Below are 24,275 nucleotides of genomic sequence, written 5' to 3'. Positions count from 1 at the left end.
ATGTTTTAACATGTGTTTAATGTTAATGTTAGTGATGTTTCATTAGTCTGTGCTTCATAAATACAGCAGCTCAATCATTCTCCCTGTAGTATTGTCCATTTCTATTTAGTAGCTAACAATTAGTGTAAGCCAAGCCAAACAGCTGAAACAATTAGTCTACGGATGGGGAATCAGGCTGCAGAGGCCTCCAAAGATTGCGGTGCAAACAAAAAAAAAATAGTTGTGCTCCTTGTAAACACGCACCCAGGCGCCTCATTACCAAGTGAATGGATGATGAGCTGTCAGGTAACAAGTCTTGAGGACGCATGTCAATTTCCTTTAATGTTCTCAGCTACTTGTTAAACACAAAAGGGGGTGGGTGAGGGTATATATATAAGACAAGCCTAATCTGCCAGCAGAGGAATTTGTCATTAACCTCGAACATGCGCTCATTGGGAACCGTGGATGTGGCGCTGCACGCATCTCTGCTGACGCTGCTGCTGGCGCAGGGGATCCATAAATCCAAGGATGGAGTCTACGTGCGGCCGCTGCATCGACTCTCTGTGCTGGAAAGATCCAGCGCCTTTCACCTGCCAACGTACATGGTTCATCTCTACAGGAACTTCAAGTCCAACTTCTCCAGACCCATGGATGTAACCAAGGCCAGGGCAGCAGACACAGTGAAGAGCGTGATGGCTAAAAGTAAGACTTTTATCATTCAAAAAAAAATGTAATATATATATATACATGTATATTCAAGGGCCAAAAATAAGGATTTAAATGAGTTGATGTGAAACACAGAGAGTGAGATTCTGTCCTCGGGTTCAAACTCACATCTTCTCCTTGAGATGTTAGTTGTTTTTTTTTTCTTTTGACTGAAGTTGTCCTGTCAAATCTGTGTGCCAGACGACCTCAGAGGGCTTCAATCCACATCGCGGGGATCAGCGTGTGAAAAGGCCGCTTTTCTGTCTAATTCTCAAAGCAAACCTCCTTTTCCTTAAATAGGTGATGTTGATTAGATACCTCGCCAGACATCCCCCTATACAAATCTCTTGTTAAGTCAAATCCACAACTTCCCTCAGTTCTTTTTCACACTTGGCTTGATTAGATTAGAGCTCGGGATTTAATGGTGGCACAAGCAGCTCACAGAAGAAGAAGAGGAGAGTCCTGTCTGCTTCTGCTCGAGGTGTTAGAGTTATTACCTGTTTGTCTGACTGACTGAGGATATGCAGAAGCCGCGGGGACACACACACACACACACACTCACACACACAAACTGATTGGTTTCGGCTCCGTGTTCGGTTTGAGTAGATTAATAGCGGGGATGGTTTGCACGTTTTGATCAACGCTTCAGCCCCAAATGGCCCAATTGCGGTGCCCAATACATTAGTGAAATGTTTAAAATGCTTTAATCCTATAGATTAATTTGAACCACACCTGTTCACTGCATCACAATAGACCCTCCACACCCTCTTTACACATGTGGGTGCAGCACTTGTTGTCCTTCACTGGAACAATGACTGGATTATAGTTTTCAGAGGCTTTGGCTCTTCATGCATTCATCTTGGAGCTATAGAAAAGAAAATATTTAACACAATCAAATTGCTTAACAGAAGATTTATTAATTCTATATACTGACAATAATGGCAATTACATTAGTTATTATGGAAATATAGTTCTGTTGTAATTATTTTAAGTAGGCAATATTAAAAAGATACTTTGCTAAAGTGAAAATTAATATCCTAATCTGAAATTTTCCAGGTTCAATTTCTGCAATTTAGATTAAGTTTTTCTATAATATAGACAAATAATCTTTGAGTTCCTGCATCATCTTGTGCTATCTTCTATCAAGTTTTATTGATTTATTACTAAAGATTGATAAAACATATGATTTTGTTATTGCACATTTGACATTTGCTTGTTCTTCTGTACACAGATTCTGTTAGGTGTGGCATTTTCATATGGTCTAAAATATGGTTCAATTTATATATCCATCCACTTTCTTTATACTTTATAAGTCCAGTTGCCTACATCTACACTCTTGGAGATTCAATGACCTGCATGACTAAGAACATTCACAAATATTGAGTTATGATATGCATCATGACAAAGTGTGAACCTGTATATGATACCAATCTCTCTCCTCACTTCATCAGGTTTGACATACAGACACAGACACTGGGTTGTGACCTTTGATCTCCACACCCTGCTGGCCGAGGAGCAGATCCAGGCCACAGAGCTGAGGATCAGCCTCCCGAGTGCTCACAACATCTCTGTGAAGGTCTATCACCAGCAGGGCCAGGCATGCCATGTGCACAAGAGCTGCCCAGAAAAGCAGCTGGTGGGGCTGCTCACAAAATCATCACTGGTCACTTCATCGCACAGATGGAAAGTGTTCAACATGACCACTCTTCTCTTGGATTGGCTCAGACAGAAATCGACGGCGAGAATCCGGCACAAGAGAGTGTCAAGAAGAAGGAAAGCGGTAGAGACAAAGAGAGGCCTGTCACCCCCTGACCAGCCTGTCTATGTGGCGAGCACGGGGAAAGAGCAGGATGTTAGTGACCAAGCCTTTCTGGTCATCTTTTCACACACTGGCTCAGATGAAAACTCAAAGGCCAAAGCAAGCTTACTTCATACAGCTGAACAATCCAAGTTCTTGTCCCCTGCTGAAATCAAAAAGGCTCGTTGGCCAAAGAGGCGCAGGAGCAAACGGGGCCAGAGAGAACAAACAGTGAGAAGCCCGCAGGTGTCCAAAAAAGCTAGTGAAAAATCTCTCTGTCGCAAAGTCGATCTGCATGTAGACTTTAACCAAATAGGCTGGGGGTCCTGGATCATCTTTCCTAAACGGTATAATGCATACCGCTGTGAAGGTTCCTGCCCTGGTCCTCTGGGAGAAGATCTTAATCCAACAAACCATGCTTATATGCAGGTGAGTATTTTACAGAAAACATAAATCATGTGAAATCTTGGAAATGTCTTGTCTAACTTATGAATCATCTTTATTTTGGCATTTACAATTTAAAACACTTTTTTTTATTAGAAGATGTTTGGATAAAATAGAAGATAATTTGTAATGACTAAGGTGAACTGTGAATTCAGCATAATGCTTGAACATTTTTGATAAGAATACTTTATTATTCCCCTGGGGCATTAATGAATACAGCAAAACCTTAACAGAAACATGTTATACATACACATGTATGGGTAGATGGGAGTGAGTCTGTTTTCATGGCAGACAATTAGTCAGCTATTATTTAGATATAACATAACTGGTTTGACAGTTTTTAACAATCAATTTCTTCTTTCTTTTCCAGAGTTTACTGAAACATTACCACCCTGAAAGAGCGGTGTCACCCTGCTGTGCCCCGACCAAAATGAGCCCGCTAAGCATGTTGTACTACGAGAACAGCGAGATGCTCCTTCGTCATCATGAAGACATGATCGTAGACGAGTGTGGCTGCCAGTGACTTCTGCAAGCATGGCCTGTGTTGCGGAGCAAAAAAAGTGTGTGAAACAATAGAGACACTTAGCCAGTAGGAAAAAGCTCTTTTATTATTTGACACTGTGCATTATGAGACTCTATCTGATCAGTGTGCAGAGGCAGTAAGGAGAATATTGTGAGGTTAACATGAGCTGAAACCCACACTCATTACAGTAAGCATCAAGCTCACCAGCTGTAAACAGAGCAAGAGCTAATGCAAAATGTGATTCTCCTTTACTTATACAATCAATGCAAACATGAAATGGCAATGTTTCTGAATATTACAGCACTGTTCTATTGTACATGACTACCATTTGTGTTACTGTGAATTAATGTATATTTATTGTAAATATTAAAATTAAATGTATATTTATGTACATTTTGCATAAAGAATATGTATTCCATGATGCTGTATTGTTTCTTATTTAATTGTTTTCCATCACATAAGTTACCTGTATTAAACAATAAGATACCAGGAATATTGAGAAACACTAACACAAGCTGAGCAAAATCCAGTACATACGGTGATGTGGCTGCTTAACAGTAACAATGCTGAACTCATTGTATTCAAATGCTTTGAAAATCCACTGAGTCATCAGGAATTTACCAGAGTCATGACAGTGACAGTGGTCAAACTGGGAATAGTCGACCAGGACTCAAGGGTAAGACATCAATATAGCCTCAGGCAACTATAAAATACATATTTTATTATTATTGCAATGTCCAGGCTGGTTTGGCACATATACGACTTGAAGTTGAGGAACTGAATGTTCAGCTGACAGGAAAAAAAACTAAATGAAAACCATTTTATTAGTTATTTTTCAAGCAAAGGTACTGTGGAAAAAGTCAAACATTCTCTTGTTTTTGCCTCTCTGGATTCAAAACTGTATAGTATACTGATTGTTTTTAGGGGGAAGGGTTGAACTGTGGGTCAGGTGAGAAAAGATTAGAAGAATCACCTTAATTGTGATTTTTTTTTGACATTTTATAGACTGATGATTAATCTGAATCTAAATAATAACCTGCAAATGATAGAGAAATAAATGTTAGGTGTAGTTTATAATAATTTATATATACTTATATATACATATACATTCAATTAAAAGCATAATTCAGATATGAATCCTCTAAATAGATAAAATGAGCATGACTGAAAGGTATTCCTTAAACAATGTTATTTCTTGTTAAAAGTTACAGCTTTTGAAATGCTCATTTACTAACATATATCAACTGAGTTCCACCATCTGCAACATGACAGCGCAGTACTGACACTCGCCATGTTTCCTCTCTTTAGCCAGAAGCTAATGTTACATTCTGACATGGCTAATTCATGTCAGACTGTAGCAACAACTTTTTGCCGAGTCTGTTACCTATCACACGTGTGACAAACGGTTATCACTTTTCTGATAGATATCAGAACTTTTAGGTGATTTGTCCTCGACGAAGGCTAAAAATAACCAACTTTCTAAATTAGACTGTGGCTGAGCAGGCATAGCTAATGTTAGCTAAGGCTAGCAGCTGCTGGGTTCTGTAAAAGGAGCTTCCAGTTCGGGTAAGTGGCTTCTTCTTGTCGTGGTGTAAATGAAACACGAATGAATTAATGCCAATGTATTGCTCAACATGCTGCTTTTGTATTATATTACCAGTGCAGGTCTGTGGCACAGTAAACCTAGTAAACGTTGTCCTGACATGTTGCTAGCTAGACTTCAAATCACAAATCTTTAATGTAAACTGAGTAACAGCAAGATGCCACACTGGGTAAATGAGATAATGTAATATTGTGATGCACTGAGACAATACATAATAGACCAAAACTTCCTTGATTTAGCTTACTATAGATTATTTAAAACTACATTTGGTCACTACTAGTATTCTACATTTTGGGACTTCAGCAGTTGACTGTAAATTTTGGGACAGTAATTATTTATTCGTTTACTTTTACTTGAACCCATTGGTGACTACAAGAAGCCACTTGTAATAATATTGTGTAATTGTTTCTTAAGTGTAATTTTCTGTATTCTCCCTTAAGGTAGAGATATGGCAGAGGCAGTTGCAAATGTGGCCCGCAGGATTAATGCAACGGTAGAAGATGGGAAAGATAGTTTGGGTATGATATTCTTCACACAAAGTTTTTTTCTTCTGACTCAATTTTTTGTTTTCTTGCATATGAATGAATAGCTCTGATTCAATATTGTGCTATTTCACATTTCACCAGCAGATGGTGACAGAGATTTAGTTTTGTGTAACCAAGAGTTGAAAAGTTTTTGTCCTTCACATAGTGTACAACCATTTACTCTCACACTCACACCTCTAGGCAGTTTAGATTGTCCAATTAAACCCGGCATGTTTTTGGAATGAGAACATGTAAACTCCATGCAGAATGCTCTAGTTCCAACCGGGCCGTGAACCCGGGTCTTCGGCAATCAGCGCTAACCACTACACCAACTGTACTGTATATTATACTGCTATGTGAGTGATTAACAATGTCATAATCTTGTTCTTCTTCCCTGCAGATTTGTCAAACTGCAAGCTCATTTCTTTCCCAGATGGTGTGTTCAAGGTTCTGAGGAGTGTCTCAGAAAACATCCATGTTGTCACATTGGCTGACAATGAGATGAAGTCCATTTCTAGTAAATTCTTTTCAACCTTCACCCAGCTAAGAGGTAGTGGATTATAAATACACTATAGCTGCAAAACAAAATTGTGCCGTTGTTTGCAATATGGACACAAGACACAGAATAAGGCTTACTTATATTTTAAAATATTTTCCAGAGCTGGACCTGCGAGGCAATGTTCTCACCAAACTGCCGGACATTGTGGGAGAAATGGAGCATTTGATTAGCATCAGTCTGGCTAATAACAGCTTCACCATCTTCCCAGACAAGCTCACTGAGATAGCCACACTGGAGAGGATTAACCTGGAGGGAAATACTATCACTGGTAATAAAAGAAACATACTGAGACATGGTCTGTGTGACGGAGAAGTTTTTATATACTCGAAGATTTAATTTAATAATGTGTTTCATGTATTTATCCACAGAAATTCCAGTGGAGAAGCTGTCTGCCATGCCAGCACTGAAGTGGCTTAACGTGAAGTCTAACCCCTTGGACTCAAACACTCAGTCTGCTCTGCAGTCTCCCCACCAGTTTGAAGTTCTGTCCACGACAGAGTCCTAAATAGTGCTATATCTGATGTGTTCACCACTCAATGACTGCATGCAGTGTGCCTTGACTCCTTAAGTTTGATGCTTGGAAACACAATACTTGAATATACCCTTGATGCTGTATATGAAAAATGAATAACAGGTGTGTAAGAATGGCATGCTCCTCACTTCATTTTATCCCCTGCGGGAGACTACTTTGTAGTCGTATACCTAGTAGGATACTTGCAATTCATTATTTATTACTTTTGATAGTATGAAAGGTTTTCAATTAAATTTTATACACAGTAAGCTCAGTAGTCTTGTTCATTGTTGTATTGTCTTTAACATAGGAATGGTTAAACAAATGAAATAAAACAAGGGCACAAAGTTCAATTTGTTCAATTTATTCAACAAATTTCACAAGCTACCATTAAAACAACAGTGAAGTAGAGTATAAAGAAAATACTTTATATGCAAAGTATCTAAAAGTAGGTTTATAAGCATGTTATCAAATCCTTGCATAAGCAAGAAGTCATGACATGGGCACACCCCCTAATCCTGCTTTGTTAATTGGTTTAAGGCTAACACCAGTCAGCTCCATCTGTTTTTGTCCAAAAAGAACATTCAAGGGCCTCAGCTTTCCAACAGGGAGATGGAAAACAAAACACCTTGCATCCATCTGCAGTGTGGAGGTGTGTTAGTAAAGGAGGATTAGCTGTTGATTACTCTTCAGAGAAATGTTGCTTGTCCCAGACGTTTGTTCACTTCTGTTTGCTTCAGATGTCAGAGTGGGAAACAATCAGACTTCAGTGTCCATGAGGAGTTAAACGCTGGCCAGCATGCTTCTGTCATCTGGTCCTTACACTCATACAGCAGCTCTGTTGTCAAATGCAGGCAGCTGGCATGTCTCTAACCTTGGCGTAAGCAGTGCGCATGTCTGCTCCTCTGCCTCAGTGACCGCCTGTCAGTCAGGAGCCGCTTAGTCCTCCTGAGTTAGTGCACACACGCTCACTCTACAGAGGTAGAAACCGACAAGAGACATGAGCTTTACCATCGAGGAGAGGGGCAGGCCCAACACCACGGAGTACAGGGTGTTTTTCAGTAAGCACTGCTCTTTGAATGAACTAGTTTGTGAATTAGATGGAAATAATCCCTTCATGGATTATGCATAGTAGTGTCTGTGGCGGTCCTCTGTTATCCAGGTCCTAGTATCTTCAGGGGTTAACCTTAGTCCAGTTACTTCTAGCTAACCCCTGAAGTGTATGCAGAGTAGTGTAGTATTGTAGTCCCTTGATTAAAAAGCTGTTGTTAGCTCTACTGACAGGTGATTTAATTTTTATAGTATTCTTGACCTTACACTGTACACTTCTTTAACACAGAAAATTCAGAGGGTAAATACATCTCACCATTCCACGACATACCCATCTATGCAAATGAAGCAGAGGTGAGCATCAGTGTCGGCTACAGGACTTTTACACACTGTTTGGATAATGTTTGATTCTCTGGAAAAAGAAAATAAACACTTTTGTGCCATTTCAGCACTATACAAGTGCACAGATTTCCTTTTTATCAAATTATTTATTCATTTTGCAGCTCCTGTTGCTTTTTTGGTTCCATGCGGGTGTAGCAAGAATAGTTTTGTACATAAATGTAAAACACTGCTCTCATTGTGCTGTCTAGTTGTATGTGCTGTGTTAAGTTAGTTTTAAGTTATTCATCTATGAATCTCATATACTGTACACACAGCTAATCTTGAATAGATTAAGTTTACATTTATGTATGGTTTGTAATTGCTGCCGTTCGTCTTCTATTTCTGAGAAATTAATTTAAAATGGGGGGGGGGGGGAGAAATTATTAATCAAAATTGCATTGCATTGCAGAATATTTTTCATGCTGTCGTGGAGGTTCCAAGATGGAGTAACGCAAAGATGGAGGTATATATGTTTACATCTTGCATTTTTAAAATAAATCCATAAAATAATCCTATTAAATAATCCATGGCTTATTTAATAAGGTGTAAATTTTAAATAAATCAGCCAGTCTACAGAGAAGGTGGTATTTCCCATTTGATATGATGCATTATGTGCATTGTACAGCAATGATATGACTGCAATATCTCATCTAATATCTAAACTGAACATTACATATAACAATTGTCTTTGTCATTTAAAGGCAATGGTTATGATGTTTTTTGAAACCGAAACAGTACTGTCTCTAATGATTTTAATTGTGTTCTTTGTGCCTGCATTTGATACCAGATTGCCACCAAAGACCCACTGAATCCACTGATACAAGATGTGAAGAAGGGGAATCTTCGTTACGTAGCCAATGTGTTTCCTCACAAAGGTTACATCTGGAATTATGGAGCTATTCCACAGGTACGTCCAACACAGGCCATATTTATTTAAAAAATAACAGGAAACCAAAAGTCTCTCCTCTGTCAAACATCTTTCTCTGCTTTCTATTTTGACAGACCTGGGAAGACCCAAACCACAAGGACAGCGACACAGGATGCTGTGGAGACAATGATCCTATTGACATATGTGACATAGGAAATAAGGTCTTGAAAAATATTTATGGCTCATGGAGGCACAAAAATCTACTTTCCTGTTTGAGAGGTTTACAAAAATATGTGTTGTATTCCCAGGTGTGCTCACAAGGAGAGATAATCAAAGTGAAGGTTTTGGGGACTCTGGCTTTGATCGATGAGGGGGAAACAGACTGGAAGGTCATCGTGATCAACACCGAGGATCCCGAAGCCTCCGACTTTAACAGTATGAATATATACACAAGGTTCTCCATGCTGTCAAAACTATAATGGCACCATTTCAGTTTAGTTACAGTCTTCTCCTCGTTGTTGATGTCAAATGGTTGCAGGTATCGATGATGTGAGACGACTCAAGCCTGGATATCTAGAGGCAACGGTTGATTGGTTCAAGAGATATAAAGTTCCAGATGGGAAACCTGAAAACCAGTTTGCTTTCAACGGCGAGTTCAAGGACAGGGTAAACCTTTTCAGATTCTATTTTAAACATTCATTTATTGTTTCTCTTTTATCTTATGTACCTTAACATTTCCTTGAATATCAATGCGTTCACAGTGGATGAAAATGATGAACGTGTGCCGCTGTTTTTCAGGACTTTGCTATTAAAACAGTGAAGAGCACCCATGAATTCTGGAAGGCACTGATCTCTACGAAGACAAGTGCTGGTGAATTGAACTGGTGAGCACTTCATATTCAAAAATATAAGCTCCATTATGCAACCACGTGTCACTATTCACTATGTGACAATTACTGTTTCATTCAGGATAATTATATAGCAGTGACTGAGTGATTATATGCTTTTCCAGGTGCGTCTCACTGTTAAAGCTGAAATGATTTGCTTTGTTTCATCCCTTTCTTGTGACAGCATGAACACAAGTGTCTCAGACAGTCCGTTCTGCTGCTCTGCTGGAGACGCAGAGGCTGTGGTTAAATCTGTAAGTCTGTTTTATTTCCACATTCATGTTGGCTCTCACAAACTATTATGGAAAGACAGAAAAATATTGATGGCATTTTTCTTGTAGACCAGATCTGAAGAAACACTATTTTTGAACAGCAGTGAATGAGGCTACACATGTGTCATCTATAATGATCTTTAAAGGGTACGTGTTTAAAATTTAATGATTTCACGAACTTACAGGCGTGTGCTTCTGGACCTGAAGATCCTATTCCAAGTTCAGGTGGGTGTTCATTTTACTTCAGCCACTGCTTTTTTGTTGTTGTTACACCATTTAAATCACATGCTTAATTATTCTTCAGTTGACAAGTGGTTCTACCTTGAGAAGTGAGAAGAGAAAGTCTGGGAAGAAACATGAAGATTTCCCCCCCGTGTGGTGCTGTCATGCTGATGTTTGTTCTGTGTAAAATTCAGTCTAAAGCACAATCCTTCTTTTTCATCATCTAAGTTGTTGGACACAGTCCCATAAGTAATAAACCTCACTACATCCCAGGCTCTAGTGTGTTGTTTTGATTATCATGATGATTTTAAAATTACCTACAGAAACACAAATATATCATGTCCTGCCTTTAAAAGAGGCACCCAGTTATTTCTGTACAACCCACCATTGTTCAGAAATGATCATGGAAGGATGATAAATGCATAGTAGTACATTGCTTTTGTGCAACTTCAATAATTTATTTAGTGTTTCCAAAGTGTAATAGCCACTTGACAGTACAAGATACTGTCAAAAGGCTATTAATTAAATATTAATTTAAGCCTTCTACCGTGAAAGCCACAGGAAGCTTCTGTAAGCTTCAAGAAGTTGATATATTCATTTACAATGTGGTTAGTAATAGTTGGCAACTCATGGAAAAACCTAATGGAATCCTGATAATGTAATAAAGCCTTTATTTTATTATCCTTCAAATAATTTGCCTTGAAATCACGTTTATTTTTGTTCCTCATGTCACAGATTCTATTAAATAGCAATTTTTAAATACCAATTATCAATTATCAATCAATTATAGTGGAATAGTGTGAAGAGTAGTATGTTTAATAATATAATAGTTTGGTAAAAATGTAAGGAGAAAAAAAAAACACATTTATGAAATGTTTCATGGCGGTTCATGCATGTTTATGTCGTTGGAAGTGTGTCGAAAGTGCATCTCACGTTTGTAATGCACCTCACCGCACTATCACTCGTGTACCGCTATTTTTCAACGGGGGGCGCTAATGTGACAGACTGGATTCCATTTCTAAAACACGAAGTAAAAGATGCCAGTAAACCGAGAGAAGAAGAAGAAGAAGAAGAAGAAGAAGAACTACAGGACCTCCGACCAAACTGTCACCAAGGAGACCACCGAGCTGTCACTACTACTCAGTGCTGTTAGGTAAGTTAGCTAAAGCCTACCGTGTCATGACATGACATGATAACACACTGTGGCAACAGGAAGTCTTATTATTGAAGAGTGTTGTTGTTTTAGACCAACACAAGGCCGACAGTCCTAGAAAGTACTCGGGGTTTAACGTCAGCTAACAGGCTAATGCTAACCAGGAGCGGTATGTGGTGTTCTAATAACGCGAAACAGCGAAACAAAGCTCACGAGCTTACGAGATGTATGTTGTATTGACTGTGTGGTGTTAAAGAGTCACAACAATAAGCCGTTTTTTGTTGTAATTGTCTTTTTACTGTGTGACAGGGTTGGGGACGCTGCTAAACAGGGACACATTTGATAAAGCTAATTAATAACATGAGCTACATTTGTTCCCAAAGACAGACCATAATATGTATTAGTGTTTAATCTGAAGGCGTTAGGTTTGGACCGTATGACCTGTTCACAGAAAGGTAACACTATCCACCTGCTACACCCGTGGGTGGAGTTGAAAACACCTGTATGATGTAATAGAATGGAATCATTCCACGACAGTCAAGTTCTAAGTATTCAGGTTTTTTCTACCACATGCTACCTTTTTACCATGATGTCAATGAAAAGCAATGTCGACAGGCATCTGTTACAACCCTTATCTTAAGGATTGTCAATTTAAAGATTAAAATGTTGTTTTTTTATCATCAATTTATTTATATACAGGGCTTAACAAGTTTATAAGACCCACCCAAATCTACAGCTGCCCTAAATTAACGCCACTGGTATTTATGAAAATATGTCTCTGTTTCTGTAATGGTTAATACACCAGTATGTAGATTTTTTTTTTAATGCCAAAATATAGTTTTTATTGTTATCCATGGATTTACAAATTTAAAATGGTAAAGCACATTCTTTTTATTTCTTTAAGACGTCAAATTATAGTTATTTACTTGCATTCCTGAACAGAAAAAAATTTTTAGTGGTTGAATGTTATGCTTGATTAATTTCTGACTTCTCAGAGAAGAAGCCTCAGTGAGTTGGCTCACATTTGGGTATAAAAAGGTCAATTCAGTTTGTTATAGAATAAAAGAATAATAATAACATTTTTAGTTTTGAACACATTTTTGAAAGATTTCTAAAATATTCATGTTTTCTCGTTATATGACAGGTGATCTGTATTTAATTGACTGTGTTACCTATAAAATGTAAGGGAATGATAAAAAACTAAAATAAAAGACCAGCAGTACAACCCCAAGAAAGTCACTTTACCACCATGTGTATGAAACCTTCAAAACCTTATAACATATAACCATTATATCTGAGAATCTGGGGAAAGCAAATGTTAAAAAATAAAAATACTACATTTGTATGTCATTATCAAAATAATAAATTTTCACTTCACATATTCCAGACTGCTATTTACGTTATTTTTCTTTTTTCTCTTAATTCATTTTGTGATCGTGTTATTTCTTTCTTTTTCAGTCCGAGAACAAAGAAATGTCGTTTTTATTTGACCTGATCTACAAGGGCTTTAGCAATGTTTTACAGTTCTTAGGTAAGTAACTGTCCCACAATGTACACAAAGCAACCAATTTACTTCTGCAAATCACATATGACATATAAGCAGTATTTAAATGTTCCGTGTGCTCTCAGGAGATGCTAAGCTAAGACTGCAAAGTAGCCCATGTTCATGAACTACTGGAATAAAACAAACAAACAAACAAATTCTTCCCCCAGGTCTGTACAAAAAGAGTGGGAAGCTGGTGTTCTTGGGCCTGGACAATGCTGGCAAAACAACACTGCTGCACATGTTAAGAGATGACCGACTTGGCCAACATGTACCCACACTGCATCCAAGTAAGGAGAGATACACATTTTGGAAATACGTCACAGTATGTTAACTTGGCTTATTTTTATCAACAAAAAGAAAAGAAAAACTATTTTGTTTATTTTGTGAATTCTGCACAATTATTGTTACTTTATGTCACTATTAAAAATGCGATATATATATATATATATATATATATATATATATATGTATATATATATATATATATAAATATAACTTTGACTCAACAACACATAAGACGGAGGAAATTTTCCAATGTAAAGGTATTTTCCCCTTAGTTACAGTGATACCATGATATGTCTTAGATTAGATTCTTATTTGTATTGCAAATAATGTTGATAGTGTGTGAGTATACTGTGCAGGTACATCTAAAAGGCATAAAAAAGGTGTTTTTATTTTATTTTCCAAAAAGCTTCTGAGGAGCTGACAATCGGTGGCATGACCTTTACCACTTTTGACCTGGGAGGACACGTACAAGGTGAACTCTTTGTTTTTGCAGATATTGACACACTATAGGAAAACAGTGGGCAGTTGTGAATGTGATTTGTTGACATTAAGTCAGCTGTCAGTGAAATCTATGTTATTCACTGCCACTAGATGTCACAATAGCACCACTATTTCAGGCTGAAGAAAAAAAGCTTCATCTGTGGTGAATAAAATTGCAGAGATGAGAGGGTTTGCAGTGGGAATGTACAAAAATATAAGCTTTTAAAAATGCAATCCTATTAACTTTCTTCATATTTATAGTTATTGGATATACCTGTATGGCTGTGTATATATTGAATTTCCACCAGCGTTTGTTTAAACTTGCTGAGCTGAAAGTGGCATTCCCTCTCATTGAGCTTCAGGAGAGACAATTCATTCTCCTTCTTCTGTAGCACGAAGAGTTTGGAAGAACTACCTGCCCGCTGTGAATGCCGTCGTCTTCCTTGTAGACTGTGCAGATCACGAAAGACTCGCAGAATCCAAGACTGAGCTGGATGTAAGTTTAACCGTTACTGTTACACAACTGTTGTCTAATATCACTGGATTCATGATGACTGCACTGCTCCTGTTTTCCCAGGCTCTCCTGGCAGATGAAACCATAGGCAACGTACCAGTGTTGGTGCTGGGGAATAAAATTGACCGCCCAGAGGCCGTCAGTGAGGGAACTCTTCGAGGAGCCTTTGCACTCGATGGCCAAGTTACAGGAAAGGTGAACCAAACATTTTTTTTAATTCTCTGAAATCTGTGTGTGTGTGTGTGTGTGTGTGTGTCAGCGCAGATGTCCTGGTGTCCGATCATCACAATCTCCCTCATTAATCTTTATTGTGTCCAACAGGGTAATGTATCTTTGAAGGAGCTGAACATTCGGCCGCTGGAGATCTTCATGTGCAGTGTTTTAAAAAGACAGGGCTATGGGGAAGGTTTCAGATGGTTATCGCAGTACATTGACTGACCTGCTTGTCTGGGGGCGTAGTCAGGAGGGATTTTCTTGACCCATTTTTTCACGACACATGGCAAAGAAATAAGTCTCTTTGGTCGCGAATGTTTCTTTGCCAGAATCAGTCAGCCCAAAATTTTAATCGCGTATTTTGTTTTGGGTTTTTTTCTTATTTCATTCTTAAAGCATTTATTCAGGGTTTAAGGTTTCAATGCAGACTTTTAAAAGTGGTTCATGGTGAACTGTTGAGTTAATGTGAGTGGTCCAACTGCATGGCATGATGATTGGATGACATCAAACCTGATTACAGAACATGTGCAGCTTCACGTTGGGCTAAGTATCGTAGACGTCGTTTTGTTGCTTTATTAGTTATATCACTAATATATATTTATGTTTTCAGGTAAGGTGTAAGGCCAATTAGATTAATGACTAATTCAAGTTACAGTGTGACAATTGTAGCAACAATTATTGGTATAAGTGGCATGTCTTTCACATCAACCGCCCCCTCCAAGTGTGTTCCCGTCAGCTAGCATCAAAACATGAGGTCCAAAATGGCGGCCTTCATAGCGCTTACCCAGCTCCTGATATAAATATAAAAGGCTCATCATGACTTACAATACACTTGTATTGTAGTAGTTATTTTCACCTAAATTTTACACACTGGACTGTTATTTTCGTTGAAGTTAATGTTAAAATAAAAGACAATGTGTTGCCAAAGATCTTTGACAATGATTCTGAGTGGAGGCTGGGTTGATGCAAAATAACACACATCCTATTTAAAACAACAACAACAACAAAAAACCCCAGCAAGTCCCTCAAATAAAGGCAGAGATGATGACGTAAACAGTCTGATCAGCTCACTGACGAGTGTCTTGTGATTAATACACTATTCACTTTCAGTGTCCTGGAGTTTCTTGTTATTCTTGGCTCTGACACTTACTTCTTTCCCCATGTTTTGAACAAAGTGGAGGCAGCCAAGTTGTCTACGTGGACAAATAAAGTTGACTTTGGGAGGTTCGTACGGCGTTTCTATGACTTTCAGAGACTGCCCTTGCTTTGTAACAGCGTGGCGGCGCTGTAATAGGAATGTGGTGCTCTTGAAGAGGGATGAGTGACGGCTGAAGGACAGATATATAACATACATATAGACCTGAATTGAAAATCCAGAGCTTGTACCTACTGTATGTCTGCATAGCACTCTACACTTTTACTTGAACTCAGAATGTACATTCAATTCCAATGTGATAAACTTTGTTTTTATTTTCTATTTAATCCTCGATCATTGATCCTGAATGATGTGTAAAATGTGATGTAATCAGCGTGAAAGCTGTGCAACATTAACGCGGTGGAAATGCTGAAGATAAAGTACTTTTTCCATGATCTGAGAAGATGTGAGAGTGCGCCTGCAAACATTAATATGCTTACCTGTAAATTATTATTCTAACCTAACTCGGGACATTGACACATTTTTGTTCTTCGGTGTATCTTCTGTAAATGTAAATGTGCCTAGATGTCTACAATGATTTGTACAAATTTATATCCTCATTTGAAATAGTTGGAAATAGATGAGGGGGCACGCGCAGCATATGTTCATCTGTGTGTCCTGTGTGCTGTTTTCTTTACTTTTGAACAGTATTCTGTATCAGTCGCTGTAAATTGTGTACAATACAGATGTAAATGTTTGTACAGTAAATGCCCTTTGGCTGACACCAGAAAGTTTGTAACAGAATCAACTCGAGTAGGAGCAGTTTGTGTCAAGATTTGTTTTCACTCTGACATAGCATAAAAATCTAAATGACACCCATAGTGTGTGTGTGTGTGTGTGTGTGTGTGTGTGTGTGTGTGTGTGTGTGTGTGTGTTTTTAAAGCCGGTAAGAAGTCCAGCGTGAGGAATGTTTTGTTGACGTTGTCAATGTGGCCTTTGTGTTGAGCTGAGTGAGTCATTTCTTTGATTGTCTGCACATATTCTTGTTTCTGACACAAAACACGAAATTGACCAATTGTGCCATTCATCAACTACCAGTCTCTTTTCGAAAGAATGTCAAGCTTTGACTGCTGGTTTATGAAATGATAATTCTCCACAAGTCTGACCCAGATCACGATCCTCTGAGTCACATTTTCGTTTCGAAAGCTCCTCCTTTGAACTACGACTATTTACTTGAGCTATTTTATCCTGGTTAATCTGTTGCTGATGCCTTTATAATGCTGTTATCTTCTGTCACTGCTAGTCTATACATTTGCTTTACTGCAAACATTTTAACTACACAAAAATACTGTGATATTTCATGGCGTGGTACTATGGCAATATTCTTGACAGTAGTTTTCTGACGTTGGTGCCCTCCAACCACTAGTTGGCAGCAGTCATTTGGCTACTTGGCTCTCTCCCCCTCCTTTTACTCAGACAATGAAAACTATATTGTTTAAACATAATATCATTGCTATTTTCTCCATTAGAGTTTTACTTGACAAATACTCTACTGGGATATATATCATATGGCTCGATAACTACTATATTCTAGTTTTGGGGTCATGTTTTTACTTTGTAATTGCATTTTCAATTTGATCAAATAAGTTAATATTTATTCAGTATACAGAAGAACCGTAAACCTCTCTGTGTATTTACAATGAAGTGGATATTGACAGTATGACTGCTCTTTATCCTTGATTTGCTTTACATATTTCCATAGAACTCCTCACTTTTAACAGATAAGTATCCATTCATTCCAGGATTATTCACCCATAAATCCTTTTTACAGTGCTGTCTGTATCATTATGATGGGTTTTTTTTTGTGACAGCTGGCAGCCAACTTGCTGTAATTTATCCTTTTATCATGGGGTGGCAGCTCAGCACCAAAATAAAACCAACATCTATCCAAGTCTTAAGAGAAAATTCTGGAACTTTTACCCTGCTTTTGTTTTTTTTTCAATTCCAGTGTCAGCTCTGGTGATACATGATGACAATGCCATTGTTTTTTGTTCAAGCCTAATTTAACACAATCAGATGTAATTGTGTGTAACAAAGCTGTGACAGGTGTGGAACCTAAAGGTCATGAGGAAGTACAATAGTTCTGTGCTCCAAAATATCCATATTTACTCATCCGGCTTTCATTCACACTCCAAATCCAGTGTTTCGCCCACAAGTTAAATTTGATCTGGTTGTGAGCTAAAAACAGATGTGCTATGGTGCAAAAACAGTGCAGTTGGTGATACACAGATGTCCTGACCTCAGTGAGAACACAAAAACTCAGTGTTTCTTTCTCTACAGACAGGAATTGTGGCCCAGTCGCCACCCAAAAAAACGCAACCCTAATTCTCCCTGGATGACAAATCTAAACCCAGGAATAGTTTAGACAGATTAAAATCAACACCCAGCTTGCCTCCAGTGCCTTTATTAGTAAAGTGCTCAGCCTAGAAGTACATTCATACATATACATATGTATATGTATACGTATATACTAACATGCAATACTAAAAACAACCAGATGTCTGGCCTATCAATAGCATGAATGAAGACATGGCAACGATATTCTTATCGGGGGAAAAAAAAAAAAAGACAGTGTGAATCCCAGTGTACACACAGAACTTCAAGTAATGCACATATTTTTAAACACACATTTTTTTTCCCCCAAGTTGCAAACTCAGAATAAAAACAAACCTGTGCCACATTCTTTGACGTGATCTCAGAGTGGGCAGAAATATAGGTCCTGTATATAATTGTGTGTGCGTGTCCATTTAAGCATGTACAAGTAAGAAAAGACCGCTATGAGCTGTGGTGCACCTTCAGCACAAAGGTGGCTTGAAACCATAATAACCTGAACTCTTCTTAGCTTACTTTCACGGATAATTTACACTGGATGTATGTACAGAATACACAATTTAGAAATTCATAACACGTTGCACAGAACTGTTTAAAGGAACGGTTTGACATTTTGTGAGACTGGCTCATTCGTCTTGTTGCCAATAGGAGGAGATGAGGACTGCTGTCGCTTGCTGTAATCATTACCTCAATTAGCTTAAATCAGCAATAAAGGGTTTATTTATGTGGCAGAATAAATGTCTGCACATTGTACTTATTTATCTATTTGCACGTAGATAATCTTATTTGTATTCATTTTCTTTTTTCTTCATGACAGACTTACTTCATATTCAAGTTATAATTTGAGGTGTTTTTCAACACACAGGTTGTTGTTTTTAATCTTAAAAATCCACAGGAAAAGCAGAGTCATTTTAAAAAAAGAGGAGGCATATGTCCCCATTTACAGTCTTCATGCTAAGCTACTGTTTCCTGCCTCTATAGTTTCATATTTAACCACGAGAGCGGTGTTGATCAAACGAGCATCTCTCCCAAAATGTCATTCCAATGGGACGGCAGCTCTAGTACTCAAGCAGTTGTTCACACGATACAAAATTACTGGTAATCTCTATATGCATAGATGGTGGTCGGACAAGATAGGAATTCTGATGGACTTTAGCTACCTATGGTGCAGTCGTCAGTGGGTCCTGCTTCTCAGGACAGCAAACAAAAACAAACAAAAAAAAGCTCTGTTGCTGGAAAAAAAACAAACAAAAAAAACCAGAGGAGAGAATTAAGCATTTACACCTATCTACGACAAAAAACTGGTCATGATCTCATCAGCGGACCTGGTACCACATATCCCACCAGGACGATACATAAACCCATGCCTCTGCAGTCCCTGTTTTCGATCTTTCAGGCCAGCAGCAGTGACTCGGCTCTCTGCGCGGGGTCAGACAGTTTTACCAGATGTATCCGCCGTCGTCTGCCTCGCCCTCCTCTTCCTCCTCCTCCTCCTCCTCCTCCTCCTCGCCGTTGTCCTCTGCCTCCTTTTCCTCTTCGTCCTCCCATCCCACCCCGCTCCCGAAATCTCCAGAGTATCCAGCCACTTCATCTGCAGACAGGTTCAATTGAGGTTCAGGTTATTGACTTAATAGCTGATTGGACAAAGAAAGTCAAACTTCTGTTGGTTTTACCTTTTCTATACAAGTGTAAACTAATTATTTGAGTTTTGGGCTTTGTTTGTGATGCTGATAGCTAAGGTTGTTGTGTTATACTTCCCATCTTAAGCTGCTAAGAGTTTTTTTTTTGTCTTTTTAAATTTTTAAATACACAAATACAAGAGAAAAGAACAAGGAAATTGAAAAAATAGTACAAGTGAGGATGCAGCAGAAACCTATAGGGCCTTATGTGAAAACCACACCCAAAAGAATGTACAGTGCAGTATACAGACACTCAAAAATCATGATGATATTTTAAAATGTTGTGAAGGGAAATAAACAATATAGAAAAGCAGGAATACAAGCCGAGATTTAAGTAGGTGCCATTGTTTCCTAAGGCAGTGATTAACATTGTACAGAATTGATTGCATTTTTTCATTTCACTCCACAATATTTGATAGAAGACTGATGTTTATAATATAATGGACCATGAAGATTCATAAGTAACTGAGTCCTAAAAATCTTTAAAACTTTAAAGTCTAAAAACGTGTAAATGCCGAAAGAACATGTCAGAATTTTCTATAACGTGTCTTTAATGTAAAAGATGGAAGAATAAGGCCGATGAGTGCACTGAAACTAAGACATAAAACATAAGTTTTCTGTCGTAGTGGACAGACTGAGGAGAATGGTCACTGTTTTTTCTCTCTTACCACAGTCAGGGTTGCCATGGATTCTGGTGCCCATCATCTCTCCACCGTGCTGGTCGACGCACCAGCACTCTGCTCGACTCTGGTCGCACTGCACTTTCTTGTAGTAGCCGTCCTCGTCGCAGCTGGGAATGTACATGCCTGCGAAAGACGCACATTCAAACACACACGCATGTTAAATATTTATAGCGTCGGCGGCAACATGCAGTACAGTCGCTGCTTTATGCTGATGAAATGAAATGCCAGCAAGTCTTAGTGAAGCAGTAATAAGACCATCGGTCAGGATGGAGAAGCAGCTTTTTGGCAGGGAGAGCGTCATCTGTTGGCTTCACACAGGCATGTATATTGCCATGTAATCAGCTTATTATTACTTACTGCACATTTTTGTTCCCAGAAAACTGTAATGTATGCATTATTTAAAAAAAAAAAAAAAACACTATATAAGGGACAGCAGGGGCAAAAAGTGCTTAAGCTGCCGAATGACTGGGTTTTCTGAGCGGTCGGTTTAATTTTCACGGGGACGTCTTTGTGTTTTCAGTTGGACTCTGACCTGTTTGCAGCCGTCTCGCTTTACTCGCACAAGGCCGCCGTTGTCTCTGTGTCTTGACATAAATCCAATCACTTCCTGTGCGCAGCTTAGCTAATGTTGCCAGGCAACATGAAATCTTTACACTGCTACACTGAGAAAGACAGAGAGAGTCATGTGGAGGTGATTTTGACAATGGCGTGAGTGAAGTGGACCATGTATCATTATTAAACTGTTGAATTGGCCCCAAAATAAATCTGCATTCAGCTGCACTGATCTGTCAATATTGGCATCAGCCAAATATCGCGTGACGTCAATGCCTATGGGTGTGATTTCACCCAATATGTTGTGTTTGTGTTTGTCATTTCTTGAGCTGTGAGTGTGGCATGTAAAGATTTTAGTGTCCGCCTCGGTGACAGAGCTTCTCTGTTTCATCAGCCCCGAAAGCAAAGTCCTCGTCAGGGCTAAGCAGGACGAGTGAGTGGGGATAACACATTTCTCTGGGTTCGGAGCTCAAGACTAAAAGGCAGCTGTGCAGCTTTGTGGAGCTGGTGTGTTGATACTGTAGTGTGGGGCGTCTCAGAGAGCCAAACAGGGGGTTTATTCTTCCTCTTTCCCAAAGCCAGCGCCCCCTAATCCCTGTACACCTCATACCCCCAGTCTGATTAGGGGCCTAATCCCAGCCATGAGCTTGTGATCTCTTTAATGAGGCTGCTCCAGCTCCTCGCCTGCTTCTTCAGACACCTTGTTACACGAGTGCACCCACAGGGCCAAAGTGAATTCAGGGTAATGTCGGTGACTACATGGTGCAATTTATGGCTAAGTCTTAGGCAGGTTGTAGCTTTGAGAGGATCTGAAGTGCCTTGATAAAAATTGGTGTTTAAAAAAAACGAAGAGTCAAATACTTCTTGAACGTAGCAGAAGCGCCAGGAGGAACATATTTACCAGGCTTCTTCTTGGCTGCTTCCTGCACCTGGATCCTCTCCAGCTCAGCGAGGCATGGCGGCTCTGCAAGAATCCCACAAGAACAGTGATGACAGTGAAGACCCACCCCCAAACTTGATCTCAGTCAATGTGCCTCATAATTACACTTTGTGCTTGTATTGATCCGAGTAAAAAGACTTGTGTGTCATTCTGTCAGAGCCCTGATCGATTGGCGAGAGCTTCGCTGACAGACTATGTGGATGATGGACAAACATATGAGCTGAACCTACAGAACAAAGAGAGGCCTCTCACGAGACGTTACATGGTAACTGTCAATTGTCACTTCACATTCACTGTGGATCCAAATAATTAGCATCATATCATGGTCAATTATTGGCTCGGCGCCAGCTAATAATGAACATTTGATGAGTGAGAGTGACCCACTGTATGCAGGTTAAATGCCTGATCAATTAGATAATCGGTGTGCAAATGAGGTGACTGCCCTGCTTTTTGGTACAAATGGTGCGAGTGGTGCTCACACGGAATAGAAGAGTGTGCACTGGTTCTCTGTGAGAAAATATCAGCAGAGACACGTCTGCTCGTTTTGTACTTTACATAAGTTGTTGGAAAAAATAGCTGGGTGTTTTGTTCGGTGTCACCATGTGACTTTGGTCGTGTTAATGAAACGGAGGCCTACATTATCTTTGCATTCACATGAAACAGAGAATCGTGAAACAGACAGTCCTGGTTTCATCTAACCTCCTCTCGGTAAGTTTAAATGTTCAAAGAAACATCGTCATTTACATGAACTTTACAGTTATTTTCTCTATTAAATGCACTTATGTACCTCTTTCTGTTTTCAAAAGAACACGGAACACTAAGATGAAGATGAACGTATCAGGATATTCAATGTTTCCACGTTTAAATTTACATTTATCATTCGTATTTTCAACATCCACAGAAGTAAGACGTGAAGATACTGTGTGCCATTTTAAAAATAAAGTAGGTTGCCAGCCGTAGGTTGCCAGCCATTAGCAGATGACGGGGGGATCACCACCAAACGTTACACACACTTCCAGTAGATGTTAGGGTCACGGCTTCGTTAGGTGTTTCTATCACCTGACATCTTCTGCTAAGGAAGGTCAGTCACAGGCAGATCAAACCTGAGTATGTGTGTGTGTGTGTGTGTGTGTGTATCTAACATCTTGGAGCCTAATTGGGTTCTCGCTTTCTGATCCATAGCTGATGGCTGCAGCGTTCTGCAGCCTTTCATGTTTCTTGTACAGACTGGTGCAGGTATATTACATTATTATGATGATATATATATATATATATATATATATATTACTATGGATACATCATTTTACTGTGTGCAAAAAGCGGCACCAGCAACTCTACTTTCGAAGAAAGCTTTAATAATTCCGCATTGACAAAACCGTGCTGACTCTGTTTCACTGTGCTTTTATTGAACCGTCTTTATCCTTTTGTCTTATTGCACGGCTTGGAAACAGAAGCGCTCTTAATCAGATAATCAAGTGGTGGAGTCGGCCGATCAGTGAGCCTCAGCTTAACACAGCAGTGCTGCACTCAGGACATTTAGAGAGGCTAACAAACTCCATTTTAAATGATGAATTGCAGCCTCTACACTGTGAATTGCAGCTTCTTCTCTTTGGACGGTGGTTTACAATCCTGAGCTATAAAAACGAAGCGATGTAAAAAAGTAGCCTCCTGTCCCAACAGCCATTGCACAATTGAACAATATTGCACATTATCTATCTATTTATTTATTTTCTGTGCTTTAATTCTTGTTTGGTGGACACTTTTATCTCACAACGTTTTACTTTTTTAGTTTCCGTTTTTATTTCACAAATGATGTTTTGTCATGTCTGTGCAGTTTGTAATAGGTTGTTTTTTTTTGAAGGATGCAACTGTCTTAAAACTGCAAAACAAATCTACCTCTAAGGGACTTGACTTGATGTGTACAAATACATAGACATTAATTATGTATAATGAATGGAAGGCTTTGAAGGAATTTAGCATCGTCTTTTAGCATAAATTAAAACATTTTTTAATGAATTCACCTTCAACTCTAAGTGGATATTTGTGCCAGATGTAATGAAATTGTCTCCAGGCATTTCTTACATGTCATGTTAATGAGAGAAGGACAGATGAGAGATCACTGTCCCCCATCACCTTGGATTTTTGCCCACAGACATGAGAAAGCTGCAGCTGCTGCGTGTTCCACAGTGGAACTGTCAACAGTATCAACACCCCACGAAAGCGCACACAGAGTGTTGCTCTGAGCCTCCATTGTGAAAGACAGTTGTAAATGTGTTTGTCCCCGTTGCAGTGGCAACCAAACAAACAAGCGATGAAGGGCATGGCGAAGCTGCAGGAGGAGGAGTCGTCAGGGGCTCAGCTCGCTCCAGAGGAACCCT

General features: G+C 39.0%; 5 protein-coding genes across 7 annotated transcripts in view; 4 read left to right on the top strand and 1 right to left on the bottom strand.

Annotated features, from left to right (window-relative positions):
* Nucleotides 1–414: 414 nt before the first annotated feature.
* On the top strand, nucleotides 415–3,867 carry ndr2 (nodal-related 2). The gene is made up of 3 exons (XM_058621393.1): nucleotides 415–681; nucleotides 2,136–2,911; nucleotides 3,297–3,867. Exons 1-3 carry the CDS (start codon nucleotides 423–425, stop codon nucleotides 3,447–3,449), a joined length of 1,188 nt encoding a protein of 395 aa, XP_058477376.1. The 5' UTR covers nucleotides 415–422; the 3' UTR covers nucleotides 3,450–3,867.
* An 865-nt stretch (nucleotides 3,868–4,732) lies between these two features.
* On the top strand, nucleotides 4,733–6,999 carry lrrc20 (leucine rich repeat containing 20). Of its 2 annotated transcripts, none has more exons than XM_058620199.1 (5): nucleotides 4,733–5,015; nucleotides 5,497–5,570; nucleotides 5,977–6,126; nucleotides 6,236–6,403; nucleotides 6,504–6,999. In XM_058620199.1, the coding sequence occupies exons 2-5, from the start codon at nucleotides 5,501–5,503 to the stop codon at nucleotides 6,638–6,640; spliced, it is 525 nt and encodes a 174-aa protein (XP_058476182.1). In that variant the 5' UTR covers nucleotides 4,733–5,015; nucleotides 5,497–5,500; the 3' UTR covers nucleotides 6,641–6,999. The 2 variants fall into 2 exon arrangements, with proteins under 2 accessions (XP_058476182.1, XP_058476181.1); XM_058620198.1 differs by having other exon boundaries at nucleotides 5,493–5,570.
* A 61-nt stretch (nucleotides 7,000–7,060) lies between these two features.
* ppa1a (inorganic pyrophosphatase 1a) lies at nucleotides 7,061–10,598 on the top strand. Of its 2 annotated transcripts, XM_058620196.1 has the most exons (11): nucleotides 7,066–7,707; nucleotides 7,986–8,050; nucleotides 8,487–8,540; nucleotides 8,865–8,984; nucleotides 9,080–9,166; nucleotides 9,254–9,380; nucleotides 9,484–9,611; nucleotides 9,744–9,829; nucleotides 10,017–10,086; nucleotides 10,290–10,329; nucleotides 10,409–10,598. In XM_058620196.1, the coding sequence occupies exons 1-11, from the start codon at nucleotides 7,647–7,649 to the stop codon at nucleotides 10,435–10,437; spliced, it is 867 nt and encodes a 288-aa protein (XP_058476179.1). In that variant the 5' UTR covers nucleotides 7,066–7,646; the 3' UTR covers nucleotides 10,438–10,598. The 2 variants fall into 2 exon arrangements, with proteins under 2 accessions (XP_058476180.1, XP_058476179.1); XM_058620197.1 differs by lacking the exons at nucleotides 10,290–10,329; nucleotides 10,409–10,598 and adding an exon at nucleotides 10,174–10,266 and having other exon boundaries at nucleotides 7,061–7,707.
* Nucleotides 10,599–11,356: 758 nt separating this feature from the next.
* On the top strand, nucleotides 11,357–16,527 carry sar1aa (secretion associated, Ras related GTPase 1Aa). Its single transcript, XM_058621107.1, has 7 exons — nucleotides 11,357–11,479; nucleotides 12,938–13,010; nucleotides 13,193–13,312; nucleotides 13,717–13,782; nucleotides 14,183–14,286; nucleotides 14,368–14,499; nucleotides 14,626–16,527. The coding sequence occupies exons 2-7, from the start codon at nucleotides 12,953–12,955 to the stop codon at nucleotides 14,740–14,742; spliced, it is 597 nt and encodes a 198-aa protein (XP_058477090.1). The 5' UTR covers nucleotides 11,357–11,479; nucleotides 12,938–12,952; the 3' UTR covers nucleotides 14,743–16,527.
* Nucleotides 16,528–18,100: 1,573 nt separating this feature from the next.
* LOC131448877 (testican-2-like) overlaps nucleotides 18,101–24,275 on the bottom strand; it is a 40,510-nt gene continuing 34,335 nt past the window's right edge. The window contains exons 8-10 of the mRNA XM_058621665.1: nucleotides 21,859–21,921; nucleotides 20,391–20,528; nucleotides 18,101–19,634 (exon numbers count right to left, since the gene is read on the bottom strand). Coding sequence (XP_058477648.1) covers nucleotides 19,483–19,634; nucleotides 20,391–20,528; nucleotides 21,859–21,921 — 353 coding nt within the window. The 3' untranslated portion in view covers nucleotides 18,101–19,482. The remainder of the gene's footprint in view (nucleotides 19,635–20,390; nucleotides 20,529–21,858; nucleotides 21,922–24,275) is intronic.

This window comes from Solea solea, chromosome 21, assembly GCF_958295425.1.
Source record: "Solea solea chromosome 21, fSolSol10.1, whole genome shotgun sequence".
Taxonomy (NCBI): Eukaryota; Metazoa; Chordata; class Actinopteri; order Pleuronectiformes; family Soleidae; genus Solea; species Solea solea.
This window is presented reverse-complemented; position numbering and strand designations above follow the sequence as displayed.

Coding starts and splice junctions, on each gene's coding strand:
- lrrc20 (XM_058620199.1), top strand. CDS start 5,501: ATGGCAGAGGCAGTTGCAAATGTGGCCCGCAGGATTAATGCAACGGTA. Junction 5,571..5,976: donor AGATGGGAAAGATAGTTTGG/GTATGATATTCT, acceptor TCTTCCCTGCAG/ATTTGTCAAACTGCAAGCTC. Junction 6,127..6,235: donor AACCTTCACCCAGCTAAGAG/GTAGTGGATTAT, acceptor AATATTTTCCAG/AGCTGGACCTGCGAGGCAAT.
- ppa1a (XM_058620196.1), top strand. CDS start 7,647: ATGAGCTTTACCATCGAGGAGAGGGGCAGGCCCAACACCACGGAGTAC. Junction 8,051..8,486: donor TCTATGCAAATGAAGCAGAG/GTGAGCATCAGT, acceptor ATTGCATTGCAG/AATATTTTTCATGCTGTCGT. Junction 8,985..9,079: donor ATTATGGAGCTATTCCACAG/GTACGTCCAACA, acceptor CTATTTTGACAG/ACCTGGGAAGACCCAAACCA.
- sar1aa (XM_058621107.1), top strand. CDS start 12,953: ATGTCGTTTTTATTTGACCTGATCTACAAGGGCTTTAGCAATGTTTTA. Junction 14,287..14,367: donor AATCCAAGACTGAGCTGGAT/GTAAGTTTAACC, acceptor CTGTTTTCCCAG/GCTCTCCTGGCAGATGAAAC. Junction 14,500..14,625: donor ATGGCCAAGTTACAGGAAAG/GTGAACCAAACA, acceptor TGTGTCCAACAG/GGTAATGTATCTTTGAAGGA.
- ndr2 (XM_058621393.1), top strand. CDS start 423: ATGCGCTCATTGGGAACCGTGGATGTGGCGCTGCACGCATCTCTGCTG. Junction 682..2,135: donor GAAGAGCGTGATGGCTAAAA/GTAAGACTTTTA, acceptor TCACTTCATCAG/GTTTGACATACAGACACAGA. Junction 2,912..3,296: donor CAAACCATGCTTATATGCAG/GTGAGTATTTTA, acceptor TTTCTTTTCCAG/AGTTTACTGAAACATTACCA.